Below are 22,986 nucleotides of genomic sequence, written 5' to 3'. Positions count from 1 at the left end.
AAATCGTTACGTTTAGCTTGGATTCCTAGGCTTTTAAACTGTCAAAATCAGAATTGGAAGACGTTACCAGACTATTGTTTTAGAAAGAGAGGAGGTCTGAGATTCCTTCTTAACTGCAATTACAATGTCAAGTATTTACTCGATCTACCAAGGTTCTACAGAGAAATGCTCGAGTTTTTTAGGGAGCTAAGAACTCTTTATTCTACCAGGGACTTTCATGATACAATTTTGTTCAACAACAAGGATATCCTAATTGGTGGTGAACCCTTTTTTATTAAAGAGTGGTTCTTGAAAGGAGTACGAGAAATCAAAGACCTACTGAGAAGCGATGGTAGTTTCTTATCTTTCAATGACTTTCGAAGGAAATATGGCTTAACTAACATTAACTTTCTCCAATTCTATCAGGTCGTTAACGCTATACCAAAACACCTGGTCTCAAAATCAATATCAATGCAATATTCCGCCTTAGCTCATATCAACGATGTAACTTCTTTTCATCTTGGAAATGAGGTACGAATCAACCTTTTGGAAGCGAAGGCGAAAGATTTCTATTGGCTCATAATTAATAAAACGTATAACGACAAGCATTCTGGTCCCCAACGTTGGGACACTACTCTCAATTTAGATGAAGAAAAATGGAGTGACATTTTCAGTTCCGTTCGGGATATCAGCAAGGAAAATAAAATGAAAGAATTTCACTTCAAGTTTATACACAGAATTATCGTTACGAAGAAAGAACTTCACAAATTCGGAATTAAAACAGATAATGAATGTATTTACTGCGGGGATCAAGACTCTATTGACCATACTTTCCTTGAATGCCACTTCACTCAGCGCTTCACTAGAACTTGTTTGTCTTGGTTTAATGATAACAATAACACAAACTTTACTCCAAACAAAGAAGAACTCTTATTTGGAATCTTTAATAACTCCATGCCATTATTAAAGAAATTTAATTACACACTCTTATTCATCAAGCGACATATATACACCAGGAAACTTAACGAAGAAGCATTGCTTCTCTCCGACTTTATAAAAAAAATTAAATTTAAATACCGCGTTGAAAAATTTCAAAGTTAATTTTTGCTGTCGAAAAACAATGTGCTCCTTCTTTTACCTACATTAGCTTCAGCTAATTTCTTAAGTAATAGCTGCCGCGCTAATGCAACGGCTTATGCAGTTTTGATTTTGTGTGTACGTGTGTTTAGTATCTGCGTTTAAAATAAACTTCTGTCATATAGAATAGTATAGCCTGCGAGCAAGCCCCCCACCCCCAAGCTAGAGAGCTTGCTCGCAGGCTAAGAATTGTAATACGGTAATATATTATCACAACTTTGTAATAATAGTAGCATTGTAGTTGTTGTATTATTATTTTTTTTTTCTTTTCTTTAACTATTTGAAAAGTGTAATAAGTATTTATGTAGTGAAATAAAGTTCTTCTTCATTAAAAAAAAAAAAAAAAAAAAAAAAAAAAAAAAAAAATTATTATTATTATTATTATTATTATTATTATTATTATTATTATTATTCTGACGAAACGATACAAAGAAACAAACCGCGATAAGGATACGACAATTTCTTAAGAAACTGTGGTGCTGCGTCGGTGGGGAGTAGAAACAAATGTTCAGTTTTATCGACAGAATCACTAACTAACGGTAAAGAGATTCGAGTGCGGATGTTATAAAGCAAATCACGAAATTGTCGCTTGAACAGTGAAGGCTGTTTTAGTGCCGTAAACCAATATTTTTCGTTTGCGTATGTGCTGTTACACTATGCTCGAAGTAAATCCTTGGTTTTCACATGACGTCATAAAAAACTGAAATTCATAACTAAACACAATTTTGGGTTTTTATCTTCATCACATAAAAAAAAATATAAATTTCCATCAGCTTGTTTGTTTTCAGCAGGATAGCATTTTTTGTTTTGATAATAAAGCAGTTTTAATTTTAGATTTTTGGGTAGTGCGTGACAGAAGAATTGCTGCTCTAAACATGTCACGTACATGAAAACATCGATTTGCCTCTTGTTTTTTTTAGATCTGATCAGCTAACATGTAATAGAAGCGTTTATGTCAATGTGTAAAAGTTCATCAGATCAGAGAGAAGAAAGGCTTTGAAATAGACAAGGTAAACTCCAGATGTTTTTGCTGGTTTCTGGCCGCCATGTTGGTGCCCCTCTACTAAACTCTGTAATTTTCCTTGATACATTTTCTCGAATAACTCGATTTTGAGATATCGCACAGCCCTGTGGCTTTCACATGTTGTTTATGTATCACTTTTCTACAACATATCAATTCCTTGACTTTGTCTATTGAATGGTTGAGGATTTTTTTATTTACTTGCGTGACGATGTGTGGGGTGAAAACCACCAATACACACAGCGGAGCCCTGTAACGTATGTGGTCACGGTGGCTCGTTTGTAGCCTGGGCACTACCGTGTCGATAACGTAAATATTTTCACGCTTAACAGTCTTTTTGGAGTATAGATGATAACATGATAGTAAAGTCTTGGTTGATGACGTCAAAGTATCGGTATAACAACAACATTTTTGTGTATTCTTCCCTTGGTTACAGTATTTTGTTAAAGTAAATAATTAAATTTAAATTAGAGTACTGGCTCTCTGGAATAACGATGGGGATTAGCGGCGCCAGACAGCCAAATTTTCTTAGTGTTATTGTACTAAGTGGAAATTGATTAAAAATGAAATTAAAAAAACATAAAATATATCGCTCACAACATTAATTTATGCCCCTTTAAAATCCATTTGATTAATTAAGCATTTTAAACAATAATTCATTTAACAAGGCATTGATGTATTCAAGTCCGATATTTCTTCCTTCAAAACCATTAATAATTCATAAGCGTATTGACCTATCAAATGGTCCATAATACATCACGTGCAGTGACTTTATATCGATAAACCTCCTCCTTATTAGTATTCGGTGTTTTATCAGCTGATAAAGCTCTCCTCGTTAGTATGCGGTGTTTTTCTCGTTTGCTAATTTCCAACGTTCACAAAAGCATAATTGTTATGAAATCTATTGACACACGCTTTTCAAGGAATGTTTTTGAAGCTGTTCAAAAAACTCGTAGCACGTGTTCTATCGGGTCTAAAACCACTCGGCTGCGCTTCGTGGTTTTTAACCCAATAAAACACTCTTGCTCGTTTTTTAAATCTGCCATAGACCATGGTTCCACTTTAAGCTTACTTGTTTCAAACCACAAGAAACCAATTTTTTGAGACACTGGCTCTCGATCTCTTTCACATATACTACTCATTGACGTCAAATCCTAGCAGCAAACAGGATTTTTGTCATATGAACCTAGCTCAAATGCGCAGTTTCCATGATCCTCCTGTAGCTCAGTGGTAGAGCATCTGAACATGCAATCGGAAGGTCTTAGGTTCAACAGCTGTTTGGAGAACTCGGATTTCCTTTTATCTTAGTATGCCTGTGTAACTGACTGAAAAATTCATCTATCATTTGTTCACAAGGAAGTGGACATAGCATTGCATATTTCTTTCACAACTCTGTTCCTGCTAACCACCATTGAAACATGAAAGACTTACCGGTCTTCCACTTAAGTTTAAACAAACAAAGTTTCAGATGACGACTTTTCACTAAGTTCCATTCATTAATTATTCATCCCATTATCAGGTAAACTTATTTGTGTCTCGGTTGGATACCGACAAAATTTTGCCATCTATTTCAAATTCACGCAGACTTCTTTTTCTTCCCTTTTAAAGTCTTTTTTGAACAAATTGATGAGGAAAAAATAAAAGGCAATAGTTAATTTTTAAATCGGACAGACGCATTTATTTAACTGGCCTGCGAATAAAAAAATTGTGATAAAATTTACAGCGAAAGAGATATAGGCGGATTGAGTAAGGTTTCAACTAAGTACCTTGACACGATCTGAAGCTTGGAGGTTTTCTTAGCGTCTTGCTTTAAACATTGTTACGTTCTATTTGATCTAGAGCTTGGATTTTTTATGTATTTTAGAATTAAAAAGATATTTTGGTTGGAGAGTAATGATCATAGAATAGGAGTTACGTTTTTCAGTATTGTCTCAACCAGTTGTGTACGTTTGGTGTTTTGTTTATTTGTTTTATATTTCAAAGATAAATGTTACCCGTTTTCCCAACATTAGCTTAGTAATGTATGTATATAAATAAACTTTAGAGTTTTCATTCTTTTTGGTTCAAAGCAACGAGAAACCAGCGGTTATAATATGAACCTATTTTTGCTATTACGGAGCGTTCATCTAGAGCTTTACCAAGGGCACACCCGTACAACGAGTACATTCAGGAAGCAAAAGAACTTAAAATGTTGTCTCCTGTATATTCGCACATCGTTTTGTGCCCTTTAAATGCCATGTTTGTGTAAGGTAATACGTTGTTTGATCTGTTCGGATGCTTAAGTTGAAAATTAAATTTGTAGAAAGTTTTAGGGAAAGGAATCTAATTCCCCGAATATTAGCTTTACGAAAATACTAGCAGACTCCTTATTCGCATTTTTAATGACATCATTGTTCCTTCGAAAACGAAAGGAATTAGTTTTCTAGCCGTGTAACGAAAGTTTGAGCTGGCATGTTGCCGAAGAGAACGGCAGATGTTTTTTTTTACATTTACATCTTAATTTTCCAGGCGATTAGAACCAAACACAATGACAACAAGAAAGAACAGAGTGTAGACTAGTTGGATTATGAGAAAATTTGGACACCGGTTGCGAGAAGGTGATGATGAAGAAATTTAATTGTTTTTCTTGGTAGTCCTATTTCTGTGTAAAATAATCCCAAAAGAAAATTTTGTTTTCTTCAAGAAAAGAAACGTCGCATTGGGGAAAATGTTTTGTTTTTTCCTTGCTCTTGACTAAAGGAAATTGCGACCGATTCTCTCCACCTAAAATAACCCTACATACATATATCGTACTTTTTGATTAGTGCAGTTATTAAGACAAGATAGATGAAGCACAGTGTATCACATCAATTCAAGCTAAGAACAAACATTTTATAGCATTGTTGTCAGTTTACCACACTCGTTCCATTTTGACCACATTCTTAGCCTATCTCTTCATCTGTGCACTGACGTAAACAATCACTGTTCTTACGATTAATTTTTTCATTATATGTTTGAACTTGACAAAATATTTTTACTTATTTTGGCTAGCGCGCTTTTGAACATTTTTATAACAGAAAATCCTGCCGGGATAGATACCACTTCGTTTAGTCTATCTGTTAATCTGTCTGTCTGTTCGTGAAACTCAGGCAGCAATGATGTACAGTGGCGAAAATCTGACATAAAACGTTTAAAACTTAGTCAGTGTTACTCTCAATAGTTTTATATTAACTTAATTCTATCGATAAGTTAGCCCAACAGTCCAACAGTAACCTACACTGCAGAGAGATTAACTCTCCGTAATTATAATCAGCAGTTTATTGACTTGAGTGGAAATATCCCTCGAGCATACAAATTCAGTAAGGTTCCCCGACGGCAAAACTAGCTAAATACGTCAAAAAGTTGAGAAGTTGGGAGAGTATTGTGTTTTTACTAACCTCTAAAAACTGTTCAAGGTCTTCTTCTGGTGGTGGCACTCGCGGAGTAAACAATAAAATTTTGGCACTCGCATTTTGTCGTTTTTTCAAACAACACTTGAATCACCAGCTAGTAAGTGAATGTAATTTGTCAATTCTGTCATTAAAGACCATTCATAATTCACAACCGACATCACCCGCTGGTCACTTTGTTTCACAAACATCTCGTGACAAACAGTTCACTCTTTTGTTAAATTCACACTGATCTATTTTCAATTTCTGATCTTTTTCCTTGCAGTAAAAACAATAAACAGTAACACCAGAAATAATAATGCTAAGAGACATGCAAACAAACACGATATCCCTCCAACGGAAGATCGTTTTTGAATTCGGTTTTCAAACCTCGTTGGGGACCTTTTAAAAGCAACCACGACGCAACGCCAACGAGAGACGTCCTTGAAGTTTTCGTTATTTGAACTTTTCACGACTATTCCAATTTGTTCAGCAGTAGAGTCGTGAAGACAAACCAGGGGAGACACGGGGTGGGGACAGAATTTGTGCAACAATGCAACCTGCATCTAAGCCTCGGTTGTTTTAGAATACTACAGCAAGAAAAACAACACTGTAATTAACACCATACCTTTGTAATAATGAGCTACTGTCTGTTCCATTTAATACCACTATCACACCGTGAGATACAAAGTGTGAACATTATTTGTTAAGGCGAATGACTATTTTTACTTCTCTTAATTACTGTAATTTTGACCTCTATTAAGCGGTTGCGGTCACCCTTTGCTAAGTCCAAACGAGCTGTTTCTATCGTCATGACCTGTTTTAAATGGTCACTTTGTAAACGAAAACAACATTAAGTTACCAAATGTGAATTGCAACGTCGTTTTTATTGTATTTAGTTTAATACAGGTTGGATTGTAATTTTCCTGGCTCCAGTTGTTCAAAGGCCGGATAACTTTATCCGGTGGATAAGTCACTATCCGACAGTTTCAATCTGTGCAAATATTTCAGTATTTCCTCTTGTACAAGCGAATATGCATACTCCAAGCACAGTTAAGTTCGGTAGTGTACCAAAACCTTGGACAACGTTTAACGTGAAGTATATTTTAGACCCTGAATAGTGCCTTATCCAGCGGATAAAGGTATCCGGCCTTTGAACAACTGGGGCCTGATGGATTAGACAGTCAACAGGCATGTGTTAAAAATTAAGGAGGCTCGCAGCAGTTTTTCTGGACTTTGGGTGGAAGTTTTGAAATTACAATCTCGTATAGAAGATAAACTTCAATCTCCTTCATACTACATCATCATTTCAACATATAATCAAAGTTAATTTTCTCTTCGGTTTCCAAGCAACAACTATTACCATAGCAACGGTAGCGCATAGCCTCTCACTTTAAACATTGCCAATTATCTCGAGATCTGGTCAGACACTTTATGATGAAACTTTAGGGATTTAAACTACACAATCTAGACAACTTGGAGGCGAAATTAGAAATAATGAATCAATTCTAACGGGGTAATTTTGTTTATCGCCGCATTTTTTACCAATATCTCTGGCAAAATAAAACTTGACACTTTCTCTTTTCTATTAAAAGGTCTTTGCCTACGCCTCTTCTCAGTTCTTCTACATGTGATATAAGGGAAGACTTTTAAATGATTTTGAAGTCTAGAACCGTCGAACTCACCTTGGTAAGCCTACATGTAGTGGCTCATAATGTAAATGTAAAGGCCCGTTTAAACGATTTCAACATTTGACCAACATTCGTTCAATAAAAGTTGAACGAATGTTCGGCAAATGTTAGATGAACGGAGTGTTCAAACAATTTCAAGTAATGTTCAAAAAACGAGCAGGAGTGTTTTATCGGGTTTTAGGTCCGATAAAACACATGCTGCAAATTTTTTGAGTGGCTTCAAAAACATTCCTGGAAAAGCTTGTGTCAATAAAGTTCATAACAATTATGCTTTTGTGAACGGTGGAAATTAGCATACGAGAAAAACACCGCATACTAATGAGGAGTGTTTTATCAGCTGATAAAACACCGCATACTAACAAGAAGGAGGTTTATCGATATAAAGTCATTGCACGTGATGTATCATCGACAATTTGATAGGTCAATGGGCTTATGAATTATTAATGAGTTTTTGAATGCCATTCAACATTGCCAAGAACAAAGGAAATGTTGAATCGATGTTGAATGAAAGTTTACACCAATTTAAATTTGATTCAACACACTTTCAACAACCGTTCAACACTTTTTTGCACTTTCAACAATGTTGAACGACCTGTTCAAACGCCCCCGACATTTGCTTCAACAAAGTGATGAACGCATGTTGAAGCATTAATGTCGAAACCGTTTAAACGGCCCTTAAATTTCTTCCAAAAACGGCAAGCGTATAAAAGAGTTTGAGACGCAAAATGTATACATAATTAACACAGGGGGCTGTGCGGAAATCTTACCCAAATTTTTCAAAGCCAATAATCTTTATGTTCTAAAATTAGTCTCTTTTTTCCTGTTATCTCTTAGTCTTTGCGGTTGTCCAAGCAGTTGATTCGTGACACGTTCCGTGGCATGTTACACGACGCGAATGAAAAGGAAGCCGCTTTGTTGGAAGAACACTGGCTTTCAGAGGAATGCATGCAGGCTATTATGAACTTTATGGAGAGAAAATCCAAGTCATGATTTGCTATAGCTTCTTCATAACTTTGTTAAATTTCATTATTATGTTACCATTGCATTTCATCCTTATCATAACAAGGATTTTTAAATATTTACTGTAAACAGGTTTAATTCAGTAACTAGTTTCTTTTATAAAAGCAAGTCTAAACTTATACAAATATAAGACAAAAATAAAATATCCTGATAACTGTTTAATGTTCCCAGTGTGTTAGTGAGTTGCGTTTTGGGGAAATTGCGGCCAAGACACCCGAAAGTTCGAATTCATACAAAAACGCCCCCCGCCCCCTCCCCCCCCCCCCCTCCCGCTTGAGCGTTTTTTAGCAAATTGTTGAACTGGTGGCCGATGAAAACTTGAGTGCTTTTCGTGAAACGACACTGAATCACGGGTTTTTATGGCCGCGAGAAGGTTTAGAATGATACAAAAGAGGGGAAAAAGAGAGAAGACTGCAAATTTTTGTTTTATTTTCAGTTGCAAGTTTAGCGTCGCAATTTAATTTTGTACGATCGTGGCTCATAGGACGCGACGTTTACACGCGGCGTCTAAATTCGTACGGTTCGCGTTCATTTCCAGCGTCCACCGACTGCGAACCTTGTTATTTTTCTTGTTTTGCAGACTAAACTCATTCTTTTCAGCCACCGCATTTTCTCAAACAAGCGCCTTAATTTCCTACGTGAATTTAAACTGGATTTATTGCCGCGTCACTTGCAGTAAATTTGGAGTAATTCAAGTTTTATTGAAGGTTTTCTGGTCATCCAAGTATTTATGATCCCCGCGGGCCGAAGGTTATAGTTATAAAGGCTTTTTGTTTGCGTTAGAAAAATTAGCCGCAGTCAACCTCTATGCTTTTCAAACCACCTGCATCGTGCGAAGATGATTATAATCGACGGCTAACTTTGCACCACAAAACTTAATATTTTTTAAGGTTAATTTGGCGCGTGTGGCCGACCCTTCGTTACAGTTTGAAGCGATAAAAAGAGGCATTAAATTACAACAGTGGAACTGGAAGATCTTGAATCAGATTGGTTAACATATTTTCTTTTCGAGTATTAAGAAAGAATCTCGAAAATCTCCCTCAAAACTAATGCAAACTAACCTTTCGAAAAAAAAAAAACGCTCAAAAAACTTACGTCTGAGACAGTCAAGAAAAAAGGTGCTAGAAAAATTCAGTTGTGATGAAAAGTAAGCATTCGACAATAAGGGCGCGTTTAGGGAGAGCTTAGTTTTACTGAAAGATCATAAACCAACTGGAAACACGAATCAATTAATAAAAAAATTTCACGTCTAAGCCCTGAAAAACAAGTCAGCATTAGCGCGCGCAAAATTGTTCTAAAGATGACGTTTTGCTCCGCGTCATAATGGGAAACTGACAGAACGCAGTTGACAGAATTGTCGGTGGCAGCGTACAAATACTGTGACAGTTTTTGCGACAAATAAGTGAGAGAAATTGACAATGGAGCGCGAAGATCACGATTCAGGTAAGTAAACGTATTTGCACTTCGAATCAGATACGCAAATCCAAAAATCTGACATTTTAGAGGTTAAAAGTACAACGCAAAATTTTGCGAAAATGCGGCGGAAGAGTTTTTTTTATGAAACTTTGAACAACTAGAAAGATCTGGACAACAAAGTCGTAGGAAATGTAAAACTGCTATGAAAATTCAAACATTGATATGTCGAGATAAATTGCAGTGTTGTATTTGGTAAGGAATTTATTTTAAATGTTTTGATGCACAGAGTAATCATAGCCAAATGTTTGTTTATATTTTGACACAAGCGCGGAACCCTGGCAACGCAGTTTGCATGCGTCATAGCAACCGATTACGTCATCACGAAGATATCGTACGCTCCAGCCTCGTTTCCAGGTCTCACTACGTATATCAAGCGCGCCGAGCTTCATGTCGGAGGCTTGGGATCTAACTCGATATCGCGAGGGTCCTGGGCGCGGTTGCGCACGTCTTTCCCAGTCTCTTTCATAACAACTAGACGGGTGACGTCTTAAGTGACGTCGCATTCGACCAAGTGCCGCTGACGACTTGGATCGAGCTCCATGAACTCGTTATTTCGTTAGCTCTTGCTCAGAAAACAAAAATCTTTAGTTACGATCTTATTTTCTTAGAAGTTACAATTTATTCCATCCACCCAAAGGAATCGCAAAGAATATAAAAATTGTATTTAGCTGGTGACAGCCTTCGGTAGAAAGACAAAAAAAAAACTTCAGCGTAATTTAAAACACCACCACTCGAAGCGCTGCCGGTGTTATTTTATTTTCTTACCAAGCGACGCAACTCTTGTAGTGTTCAATATGTCTTTGTTTACCAAGCCTCGCGGTCTTTTTCTTTTTAAGAATCATTTATTATTATTAGTTCTTTGTTTCGCTCATCTTTGGAATTCAAAATAAAAGTCGCGAATCGTTTCCCATGTCAGTTTTATTTTATATACAAAATTCAAATTTTGTTCCATTCAGGTACAAACCGCTTATCCCGTAAAAAATTACAAAGCAAGATAACTAAAGGAAAGAAAGAGGAGAAGGTAAGTTAATTAAACACACAAAAATAGTTATTGAGAAATTGTAACAAAATTGGTTGCAGCGCTTTTAACAGAAGTAGCTTGCGCGTAACAAACAATTGAAAGTAACGTCCAAAAAGTAGCGACTTATGGCATTGAGGATGACAAAATTCTTAAAAGGCGTTACATTATGTTATGCAAGCCAGCACAAATATTTGTTAAACCTACGTTTGGCCGTTGAAAGTTTCCCAGCCGTTCTTGGTCGCTTATTCCGCTCTGTGAGTCAGCCGTTTAATTTGCAGTGGTTCGTTAGTGACGACTGCTTGATTGCCTGCGCGCGCTTTGCTGTGAAAAAGAAAAATGATAACGCCACCCTTTTATGTGATTTAAGACGAAATCAGTTACTCATTCTTCGACGGATAATGTAGCAACTCTTAAGTATTTTTTTCTTGAAAACAGATTTTTAACCGAGATGAACCTCTATTACAATGATGAAAAATTAATTGTTCTCTAATAGTAAATGATCTCGATATGCTGGTAATAGTTAACAGTGGACTGAGCGCTTTGGCACTTGACGGAAAGTTATCTTGCATTTAAAATAAGAGAATGTTCGTATAATGATCCCAAAAGTTCTACAGGAATTAATTGAACGGCAATATCCATTTCGGTTTTATTCAGAGGCTCATAGAGAAGACTGAAGAAGTCGATTGGCAACTGGAGCAAATAAAGGAGTTCAAGATCGATCAGTAAGTACTGTTAATAATGAAGTACACTGACTTAAGGTGACACATGCATTGTTTGTCAAGATGGCACCCTCTAAATTCGTTGGACCTGTATATCACTTAGCTCCATTGTTTCAGGGTTAGGGTCCATTGTCTCTATTGTTTTTTCAATACTGCGCTATTGTTAGTTTAGCCAATCCTGTGAGCCGCGTAAGAGCTACGCATGTAAATAAAATAAAACTAACTTATCTGGTTGGCTATCAGCAAACATTGATAGTGACAGTTTGCGGGTCATAGCCTAGTAATTACGAACCTTAAAGGCACCCAACAAGCCAGGAATAAAATTATTTCAAAAACATTGTTTCCTAGTAACTTTCTTTCGTTTTGAATACATTTTAACTGTATATATATATATATATATATATATATTTTAAGTTACAGTATTTTAGATTGTAAATAGTTGTGAGGGCCACAAGTTTATTAGCCTTTGGCTATTAAGTGCCACCCTCTTTAAATAAAGGCTTTACTTACTTACTTACTATACACAAAAGCATTTGTTGCGGAATTATTTTTGCTTCCGAGAAATAAAAAATGGATTTTCTTTTTTCAGAAACATTTGTTACCACAACGAATGTTTACCCTTTTGCCCATCCCATCAGAGAAACCTTTTTGGGTTAACAATCTTTCCTACTCAAGCAGGTTAAGGCCTGGGTCAAGGGCTTTTAAGAGGAAAAATGGTTTATTCTAGATAACTTTAACAAATTCAATGGCACGCTACTGAAATTTGGAAGATAAAAAGATCTCATCATTCTGAAAATTTCTGAGCATAATAAGTAGTGCTATAGATCACGTGACATGTCAAGTGATCATTTTTGTGAAAAAAGCAAAGATTTGACAGGTAGGCGACGGTTTTAAGAAATAACATCAAACAAAAACGCGTTTCTAATAAAGATTAAATATCTTTATCGCTTCACGTTTGGAATGATCGTCCATTGTTCTCCAAAAAAAAATTATCAGGGCAAAGGTCATTTTTTACTCCACAATTCAACCTTTGATAGTTAATTTCTCCAATTTAAAATCTTAAGGACAGTCATTCCAAACGTAGAAAGTTAAATATTTAAAATCTGCTTCGGAAACACTAATTTAGTTATCTTTATAAAGAAAATTCGCCGCCATATCGCCGATTTACGAAATTCTCAGTTTTTGGTCACGTGATGTGTCACGTGATCAAATTTATACGTTAAGGCAAAAGAAAACATCAAGTTTAATATTCAGGGAAAATTTCATCCTGTTCTAGGTAGTCAAACCGAAGATATAGGGGATCATTCATAATTTCTGAACACCCTTCAAAACCAGGCCTTAAACTGCTTGAGTAATTTTATTTCGGCCTTACGGGAGTTTTACGATGCCAAAGACGTGACTTCAAAATAGAAATTCAGGCTACGTAAACTATTTTTCAATTGTCTCACCTGGTTCAGCTTGAACAATGTATGTGGCACAAATATCCGCGGACTGAACAAGAAGGTCTTGATTCTCAGTAGCTTTTCTATACAGTCAAGCCTTCCTAAAGCCACACTCTTCAACGTAACGCTGGACCTTAGTCCTGGCCGTTTTATTGGTTTCGACACGCTGTTTGGAGTTCTAATATTTTCTATATTATATTAATTAATTAATTAATTAATTAATTAATTAATTAATTAATTTATTTATTTATTTATTTATTGAAAACTAAAGGCTGATACGAGAAAATTGCCAGCGTTCAGCTTACAAAGGGAGACACTTTACGTCTAAATTGAAAGCGCTAATTTTATTTAAAAATGATTTTATAATTATGTTGCCTGCATAGGGAGATTGATGCTGAGATATTTAAAGAACCATCCAACACAGAGAGGGCGAAGATGGAGGTATGAACATGTTTAAAGCTAGACTTTTTTAACCTTAGATGTCGAGGTCTTTTCGAACAACCTGTGAGTCCCTTAAAACCGGCTGCCTGTGTCCAGAATTCTTGTTTTGTTAATTTTTTTTTGTATTAAAATATTTTTTTTCATTCTGTTTTCAGGCCGAGCTTCTCAAGTTCCATCATGAAAATATATTTTATTTACGGTATGTACAAAACTCAATGTTAATTGTGAAATTCCTGCAGTGAAATAAGCCTGGCTTATAATGCCAGGCTTTGTACTACATTTTGAAAAATCACGTTCTTAAACTTGATTAAATCCTGACTGGGTAAAGTTAATTTTATGAAGATTGCATTCAATGGAAATTTTAAATGGTTACAATTAAAATGTTCTGTAAAAATGCAATCTTATTTTCTTAGTTTACACGATTTCTACCCCACCCCCTCCAAATACCAAGGAAATTAGGTTTCTCGAGTCAGCTTTTAAATTACTGACCAAATTCAGCTCGCTCTTTCATTTTTGTGTGACAATGGTAGCATGCTATATCTTATACCCTTACTGCATTGTTGACTGGAGTAACTGAAATTTAGAAGTATTTGAGTGTGACGCCTATAGATGGAAATCACCAAGTTACTGTATGCGTACCGAATTTTGAGATTTAGGATTAGAATCTACCTTCACTTGAAGCTGCGCCATGATTCACCTCCATTATGACTAGCTCAGTGTTTTTCAAGTGAAACTGCGCTTGGAAGATATAAGGGGTGTTTACAAGATATAATGAAGTTATTCGGCGGTTCGATCGTCTATTACGTCACGACAAGCGCGTACTACCAGTGCCAAGAATGATGTTGTAGAATACATTCTCAGATAAAACCCTTTCTTTTTTCTTTAGATGTTACGTTCTTCTATTAATGTAATGTCCTTCTTTTCCTTCCCACGTTTTCTTCAGTGTTTGCTAAAAGAGAGTTTTTTCTTGTTTAGAGCAATCAACGAGACATCCGTTGACGAAGTGAATGGAGGACAGGCTGCGGTGAGTGGGAAGCAAATTCGTAACTATGGCAACCATAGAGGCTCATTTGCACTTTACAATGGCTAGTTTAATGTTATCTCTGTTTTCCTGGAAAATTTTTAATCTGCGAAACTCAAGTAAAACAGGAGAGGACTTACTAATACTTGAAAAGATTTTAAGTTCTCACCCTTGTCATGTGTGAAATAATCTATAACTGTTATACTTTTTATAAGAATAAAGACACATTTGAGTTTACTCTATTAAAGTGGTCGCACTCTCATTGAAGCTTGTCCCGTTTTGGTCTAAAAGTACTGAAGATTCTTCACACAGAGCCGTAATTTCTCTAAATGTATGTTAATATATATATACAATTCCTTTTATTCCTTTCAGCTAAAAGCTGTAGAAGAGTTCCTTATCAAGAGGTAATAAGCCCTTTTCTAATCAAATCTTAAAGCCTGGTTAGTCCTTTACAATATATAGTGACAGGCTCGCTTGTCAGACATTTTTAAAGGAGCTTCTTCACTAATAGGAACTAGAATCTTGTTTTGTAGGCATGGATAAAACCAATTTCCAGCTCCCAGGGAAACTAATTCTGAACTGATTATTTCTCAACTGAATCCCTCAAATGTGCCGGTGTATCGCTAAGGCTAACAATGATCCATTTGTTGAGATTTTAACACCCCAAACGGCGTAAACCCCGTACTATTACTCGAAATGAGTCACTACCGTCCGGATTAAGGGGGATGTAGCTAGAATACGGGAAAGATAATATCCGCAAGTGTAAGAATGTACGAAAGCCCAATCGAAAGGGAGTAATCAGTGTTTTAGTCGCAGAAGGAGATTTTATGTAATGATACAACGACAACAACAACAACAACAGTAAGTTTATTTTTTTTCTCTTTTACATTGAAAGGGAATCAAAGACAGGAACTGGCAATGAAGACACCGTAAGTTCAATTTTCTTATTTTATATTTCGGGCATGAAGTTCCAAAAGTATCGCCCTGGGCATCTAACTTTAATTAAACCAAACGGAGACCAAAACAACTTTATTTATCTGCAGCGGGCCTGTAAAAAGAAGAAAAATATAAGAAACAAAAAGAAGAAGAAGAAGAAGACGAAAGACGGTAATGAGGAGGTTAGTTGAATGACTGTTAGTCAATGATGCTCCACACATTTTAATGAGATTTTATTTCAGCCTGCACCGACAGACAGCTGATCACGTGACAAATATTACGCAATCATCAAGTTAAAGCTTTTTTGAGAGATAATTTTACCAGAAATAGAACAAGCATTTAGAATTGAGGCAGAATGCCAGTTTTCAAGCTTATATTCTAAAGGGGGATTTCTATGGCCATTTCAATTTAGAAGAATGGGAAAAAGAGGCCTTATTTTATGCTCCAGTCACGCTTCATTGCTTTTCCATACAAATCTTTGTAAATTTCCAAATTTTCTAACTACTGTAAAAAAAATTCTGTCTAAAATTTGCTCTTGCGGTTGTTTATTTTCTTACGTTCATCTGGTTTCTTAAAATTAGATATAGCACCCGTATCTTTGAAAGTGTTAATTATTGAACATTTAATACAGCTACAAGTTCTACAGTAAACATAACTTGACAAATTGTTACCAACGGCCTGCGGAGATGAGCTCTTTTTAGTTTCAAATACTGGCCTAAATTTCAACTTTTTATGGTCACTTCAACATTGTTATTGTTGTTGTTGTTACTGATTTAATTTCCTTTCCTTTCCTCTTCTTTGGATCTATAGGTTGCTAAGCAACAAGACATCCAAACAGCAAAGTGAGTTTCTTAACGATAGAATCGATATATTAATGATAGTGTCGATATTCTACCTATCGAAATATTACCTATACAATCGATATTCTAGCGATAGAATCGATAAACTAGTGAACAACGGGTTTCAGAGTCCTGTACAGGCCCCGCGTTTATGCTGCCTAGCCAGACTGAGATGTTAACTCTCGGTTATTCAATTTATAAATGAAGTCAGTAAAATAAATTGCAGGTCAAACTGTAATGGCCTTTTATTTCTCGGTAGAACCGCGGAGGATTTGGTGGAGAAGACCATTTCTGAAAGTTTGGAGGAGGTAAAAAGATTGTTTTAAATAAGCTTATCCTACGTAATCGGTTAAGGTCATTCGTTAGATGTCTGTCGTGTTGGTTTGTTATCCAAATCATACAGATACAACAATTATTGCGAGAGGACGAATCCTTGTGAGTTTCTTTTCGAATCCGCTTGCCATAGAAACGGATAAATATTCACAAAAGAAATGTCGGCACCCACTTACCTTTTGAAACAGCTGGTCACGTGACAAATATTATACTAAGGAATAATTTTATCAGAAATAAAACGAACGAATAGAAATGAGGCAGCTTGGTAGTTTTCAAGCCAATAGTCTGAAGGGGGATTTCTACGGCCGTTTGAATTTAGACTTGTAGCACCCGTGTATTTGAAAGAATCAATTATAGATAATTCAATACAGCTTTAAGTTTTACAATAGTCGGTCACGTGTCAAATTGTTACAAACGGCCTATGGAGCTGGGTTCTTTGTAGTTTGAAATACTGGCCTTAATTTAAACTATTATGGTCACTTCAACATGTTTGCTGTTGTTGTTGTTGTTACTAGTTTTACTTTACTTTCTTCTTCTTTGGATCTACAGGTCGCTAAGCAACAAGACATTCAAATAGCAAAGTGAGTTTTGTAGCGATAGAATCGATATATTAATGATGAGATCCATATTCTAACCATATAATCGAAATATTAGAGATAGTATCGATATTCATGTCGATAGAATCGATAAATTAGCGAATAAGGAGTTTGAGAGGCCTCGCGTTTATGCTGCCTGGCCAGAGATCTTAACTCTCGGTTATTCAATTTATAAATAAAATTAGTTAAATAAATTGCAGGTCAAACTGTAATGGCCTTCTATTTCTCGGTAGAACCGCTGAAGATTTGGCGGAGACGACCATTTCTGAAAGTTTGGAGGAGGTAAAAAATTGTTTTAAACTAGCTTATCTTACTTAATGGTTAATGTCGTTCATTATATGTCTATCGTGTTGATGTGTTATTCAACTCATCATTTTCGCTTTCTTTAGATTTAGAAACCTCAGTTTCTTTGGCCTTAGCAACAGTGTGTTGATTTGATACTCGTTGCTGTTTTTCAATTTACTTAACTTATTTTGATATTGTCATAAAAAAAGCTCGGTACTACTGCCAATAATCAGTTGTTTGTGGTTTCGCTTTTCAATAATCACAATTACAAACAGTTCACAAAAAATAATCTCTATCTTTATATTTTCGGAAAAATTTGTAAAAAAAAAATTGTAAGATATAACTGGTTGAAAGTTGGAGGTGTTTGTCACATACTGATGCTTAGCTTTGTTCAGTTGTGTGTTTTTCGATCTGCCATGTTTCGTGCTATGCAAGCATTAGGTTCTGTTTTCCGTTTTTCCTTAAAATGTATCTTGATCCAGTGCCCAGCGATGAGGAGGAGAATTGACGAGTGCATGAATACAAAAAAAAAAAAAAAAAAACAAAAACAAAGAACAAAGGGCGTTTGCGGATAAAGGACAGAAGCACGAGGAAATCTAATACAAGTTATTGTCTTTTCATGTTCATATAGCTCGAGTCTGAGGAACTCGCTAAGATCCTAACTAGCTCTCCTGAGAATCATCAGTTGCTTAGCCTCCAGGAAGCAGTTGAAAACAAGGAAGAAACAGAGCCAGATTTGGAGCAAAAGATGGCAGAACAAGATTGTGAGCAAAGAGATACCCCACATGACACCCAACATCAGACAGTGGAATTGATCGAACAGATCAAGATGCTGCAGGAACAGTTGCAAGAGGTTAGCATCTCTGAATTATTGAAGCTTTTCCTTTATGCTACACAATCAGCTTAATAGGAAAATATCAGGATTAAAATTTTGTCCGCACACGCACATTCATAACCACCTGCTACAGCACAATAAACAGTATCGCAGGAAAGTACCCGGCACTCAGGACCGTTAATGTAATACAACACTGTAGGAAATCACCAAAAGACTGGAAAGTTAGAACCTCATTTTACAAAATAAGAAACCCACCACAGGAAACTACTTAAATTAGCCTCATTTGAATACTGAATCATAGCTCGCATTAAATGATCCAAGGAGTGAAAGTGACAACTGTATTTCAGCAAAAATTGAGATGAACTTTAAGATGTTGTTGAGATTGTCTCTTGGGGTAAAAATCAACAACAATGTTATTCTCTTTAATGTTTTTTTAGAGAGATGCTACCATAAAAACCCAGCACAATGAACTGAACAAGGCATCTAAAGCCCTCTCAGACGCCCAATCACTCATACGCGATCTTGAGAACCGAGTATTGGAGAAAGACAAAACTATCATTGAAGTGTACAGTCTGAGGGAGAAGGACCAGAAAAATAACAAAAGCAAGATGGATGAGTTAAACCACGCCTTGAATGAGAATAATCGAGAGCTACAGAAGAGAGATGGGATACTTCATCACATGACTGAAGAACTTGAGAGTCTGAAAGGTGAGCTGGAAAAATACAAGCTAAATACAGAAGAGATGGAGAAATATCTCGAGCAGATTCAGAGGATGAATGTCAAGAAAGTTGGAAGAATTCATAAAGAACACCAGAAAGAGTTGCAAGCCGTGAATGCAAAACATGTTGCCGAATTGGAAGATCTTAACTTGTTAAATGAAAAACAACTGGATGAATCAGGTCAGGAGATGGAAAAGCGGAGGCAAGCGTACGACAGTGAGGTGCATGATTTGAAAGAGTCGCTTGGCGAACAGACCAAAGTTAACAACGATTTAGAACAACAGATCGCCTCACTGAAAGAACAATATGATAATGCTGTGGCTCGTTTGAGAAAGACAGATGCAACCTTAGAGACGGTCCAGTTTGGGTTGAAAGAGCAGGAGGCTTCACGCGTGAACGAAATCAGTTTGCTTGAAAACGACTTGAAGAAAAAGTCTGCAGAAATTGCCGAGTTACAGGAAAAGATGGCACGTGAAGAAGGAAAGAGCCTGAACATAAGAAACAAGCTTATAAGTTTAGGTGAAGAATTGGATCATAAGAATAAGCAACTGGAACAAGCAGGTCAGGAGCTGGAAGAGCGGAAGCAAGTGTACGACAGTGAGGTGCACGAGTTGAAAGAGTTGCTTGGCGAACAGACCAAAGTCAATAAGAATCTAAAACAACAGTTGGCTACATTAAAAGAACAATATGATAATGCCGCGGCTTGTTTGAGAGAGACAGATGCAACGTTAGAGAGGGTCCAGTTTGGGTTGAAAGAGCAGGAGGCTTCACACGTAGACGAAATCAGTTTGTTAAGGAGCGAGTTGAAGCGTAAGGGTGAACAAATTGCCGAGTTAGAGGACAAGAAAGCGAGTGAAGAAGAACAGAACTTGAAGATAATCAAAAACCTTACAGAAGAGAGAAAGAATCTCGTTGATGAGCATGAATCACTGATAGGCGCCCACAAGGTGTTGGAACAAAGCATTGCCAGTTTCTATGAAAACCTTTCAGATCTAACCGATGAAAGAGACTCTCTTTTTAATGAAGTCGAGTTGCTGAGAAACACTCACAAGGTGATAGAGCACAGCATGGATCTCTTGAAGAAAAGCATTTGTCCTGTTTCCAATAAATTTAACGGAGAGTCGTCACTTGTGGAAGATTCTATGCAGAGGCTTGAAGTTCTGCAAAGTGCTGGCTTTACTGAAGGTACAGTATTATGGGTTAAAGGTAGAGTACATCTTCAGCTCAATGTTTCTCCTCTTGCTCGAACGAATATTCTTAAAACGTTAGCCTGTAAGAAGACGAAAAGCAAATTGAGAACGGCTTCTTTGTCCAGTTAAGTCCCCCAAAGCGCTGAACTTACTGTTTCGTCTTTTTAATTTAGTGTACGCACGTAATAAGCGGCCATACTTCCAAACGCCAATAGACTAAGTTAAGCGGCAGTGATGCAACTGCTTCATAGTTAGGACAAATACTCTGGACACCCTCCTTTTCCTAGTAGTAGTATTTTATAGTTCGCTCATTTAAAGGTGCACTTGCAAATTACATGTATACTAAGAATACTAAACAACGTAAAGAATGTAAGTTAATGTAATGAATGATTACCAATGTAATCATTTTGATAAATGAATTGGATATGTTCGCAAACACTGATCAAAGCCGGGTTGTTCAAGACCTCTTAACAGTACTAAGTACTGTAAACTATTTGACAGGGCAAATTACATCAAAACACCTTCAATTTTATTTTATTGCCAAATCTATTTCCCTCTTAACGGTAGTGGCAAATCATTTCTCAATCATTTATATAAACGGCACCAGGTTTGGCCTATAAACGTGGAAGTTGTACATGAAACTCATCGACCACGATGACAGAACCAGCTCAAGAGGTTATTTCGCGATTGAAATGTATGAAATGTCACATTTTTAGGGAAAACAAATGAAAGAATATCACAGCTTTTAGTTTAAGGTGGGATTGTCTCATCCCCCTCTGCACATTAAAGTCGTATTTTAGGTGTAAAATTGGCAAAACTAACTTCTACAAACTGTACCGAAAATAATAATAAGATTTTCGATTTTGATGTGGATCTTGAAATTAAAATGTTTTTATTTAATTTATTTGTTTTGGTTGAAGGTGCTCCAGACCAGGCCAAGTTGATAACGAAGCTTAACCAGATACATAAACTACTGCAACACAAAAACAAGTTGGACGTTAAGCTGAGACAAGAACTTCAGGAGACTAAAGACGAGCTCGAGAAGGAAAAAGAAAAATTCGGAAAAGAATTGAACGAGCGAGAAACGAGAGAGCGTTCTCTAAAAGACAGCAAAGAAAAACTTGAGACACAGCTGATACAAATGGAGAAAGAATCCTATGATTTACTTCAGGAGCTGTCCCTGTTACAGGTTTGTATCTCTTGCGCAAACGTTTCTTTACTTTAAAACTCCGTACGATTTGAATGCGACTGTAGTACATTTACTTCTTTGCCAAGACCACAATCTGCGATTCGCTAAAAAATAAACAGTGAATATACGCCTAAGAATAAACAAAAAGGATAGCAAGACAAATAACGAAAAATAGCCGAAAATATGAAATAATGGAATAAAAAATAATATAATACGAAACTAACAAGATCTGTATGGCAACTCCGGAGACAAAAAACTGATTTACATTACGTGAAAGTAAAACTTTTATACTGAACTAAACGACAGTATATGAAGATTTTTTCGGGTTGTATAACACGAGTCACTTAATTACTTATGTCCTTTTAAGAAACGAGATAAAAATCGATTGGCTGAAGAAACTATACTTACAAAACCTGCGCTTTCTTGTGAACACATATATGAGTTTAACGGCGCGAGAGAACTACTGTAAATGTTCACAATTTTGCCAAATTAACAATATTAATGATTATAACTGTGCACTTTACTCAAGAAAACAAACCAGGCCGCATACTTGTACGCCTTGAGTACCCATTTTTCAGTTTGTCATTGGTTTTGAATTAAATTTTTTTGAAAATAGTAATAAGCCTAAAGTTATGCAAGTGACAAAATTGTCACTAATTGGCGTTAGCAGTTTTTAAACAACTTGACTGTTTTTAATTGCTTCGAATTAATATTGTGACTTTTGTTTTTTTTTCAGCGGAAGAAGAAGATGAACGTATTTAGACGCTGTTTCAGCTGTCTTCGGCCAAACGAATTTAATTAAAAGCTCCCTTTCACTTCTTTTTTTTAAACTTTAGCTATTTTGCGTTTTTTATTTTTGTTTACTGTTGTTGTAAGGTTGATTTCCGTTTATAGTACTTTGTTGTTTTTATTTTACGTCAAAAAAAAAATAATAAAAAAAAAAAAACCAAAAAGGTAAAAAAGCAAAAAAAAAAAAAAACTAAAAAAATGAAAAAACAAAACAACAATAAAAACTGAGTAGGTAATGACATATGAAAAATATGGGATGTTTCTCTTTTCCCTAGCGAATTTTACCCATTCTGGTATTTCACCAGATGGACCTTAAATCAGTGGCATTTTTCGTCGTTTCACTTTTCCCTTTGTTAAATGAAAATTGTGATTAAATTTGACTGTAACTTCAATTTCCACTTTGGCGCAGGTGGCTCGAAAATAGAAAATTGAAAACAGATCTTTTATTAATCATTTTTCTCTTTGTACGTTTTCCGTATTTCATTCTATCATTTTATCTTAGGTTTTCCCATTTCTTGCTGGAGCATGCGCACAATTTGTTCTATACATTCTTTGGTACAAAAAGAAGAAAATAAAAAAATCATCAACCACAACAACAGTTGATGGCTTTCCACGCACGTCCTTTGCAAAACACAGAGACACACAGTTTCTCTGTGCTTCTCTGTTTCAAAACACAACACGATCGGCCAACTTTAACAAATGTGTGAGCTGAAACAATTTATGGAGCAGGTACTCATAAGTGGCGCACAAAAAGAAAAATTAATTAATAACAAAAAGAAAAAAAATTCATAAACCAAAAAAAAAAAAAAAAACCACACAAAATAAGAAGAAAAAAAAAAAAAAAAAAAAAAATAAAAATAAACAAAACAACCAAAGAAAGAAAAAAATTAAGGAAGAGA

At 35.9% G+C, this 22,986-nt stretch overlaps 2 protein-coding genes across 5 annotated transcripts in view; one reads left to right on the top strand and one right to left on the bottom strand.

Moving 5' to 3' along the window:
• Nucleotides 1-11,015, bottom strand: part of LOC146477987 (salivary endonuclease-like) — a 34,111-nt gene extending 23,096 nt beyond the window's left edge. For 2 of the 3 annotated variants that reach the window (XM_085112743.1, XM_085112745.1), the window contains exon 1: nt 5,554-5,648. The gene's annotated coding sequence lies outside the window, so the exon portion shown is untranslated. Of the gene's footprint in view, nt 1-5,553; nt 5,649-10,956 lie in introns of those variants that run through there. The other variant, XM_085112744.1, reaches the window with a different exon arrangement.
• On the top strand, nt 9,377-22,235 carry LOC146477986 (uncharacterized). Of its 2 annotated transcripts, XM_085112729.1 has the most exons (17): nt 9,377-9,698; nt 10,688-10,752; nt 11,407-11,474; nt 13,297-13,354; nt 13,510-13,553; nt 14,330-14,378; nt 14,748-14,779; nt 15,271-15,304; nt 15,419-15,493; nt 16,122-16,153; nt 16,410-16,458; nt 17,033-17,064; nt 17,313-17,361; nt 17,996-18,217; nt 18,637-20,104; nt 21,030-21,298; nt 22,035-22,235. In XM_085112729.1, the coding sequence occupies exons 1-17, from the start codon at nt 9,674-9,676 to the stop codon at nt 22,098-22,100; spliced, it is 2,637 nt and encodes an 878-aa protein (XP_084968855.1). In that variant the 5' UTR covers nt 9,377-9,673; the 3' UTR covers nt 22,101-22,235. The 2 variants fall into 2 exon arrangements, with proteins under 2 accessions (XP_084968855.1, XP_084968856.1); XM_085112730.1 differs by lacking the exons at nt 17,033-17,064; nt 17,313-17,361.
• Nucleotides 22,236-22,986: the final 751 nt, after the last annotated feature.

The sequence above is a fragment of the Pavona decussata genome, unplaced genomic scaffold (assembly GCF_977016875.1).
Source record: "Pavona decussata unplaced genomic scaffold, jaPavDecu1.1 SCAFFOLD_67, whole genome shotgun sequence".
In the NCBI taxonomy this organism is placed as follows: Eukaryota; Metazoa; Cnidaria; class Anthozoa; order Scleractinia; family Agariciidae; genus Pavona; species Pavona decussata.
The sequence above is the reverse complement of the archived record's forward strand: the minus strand, read 5'-3'. Positions and strand labels throughout refer to the sequence as shown.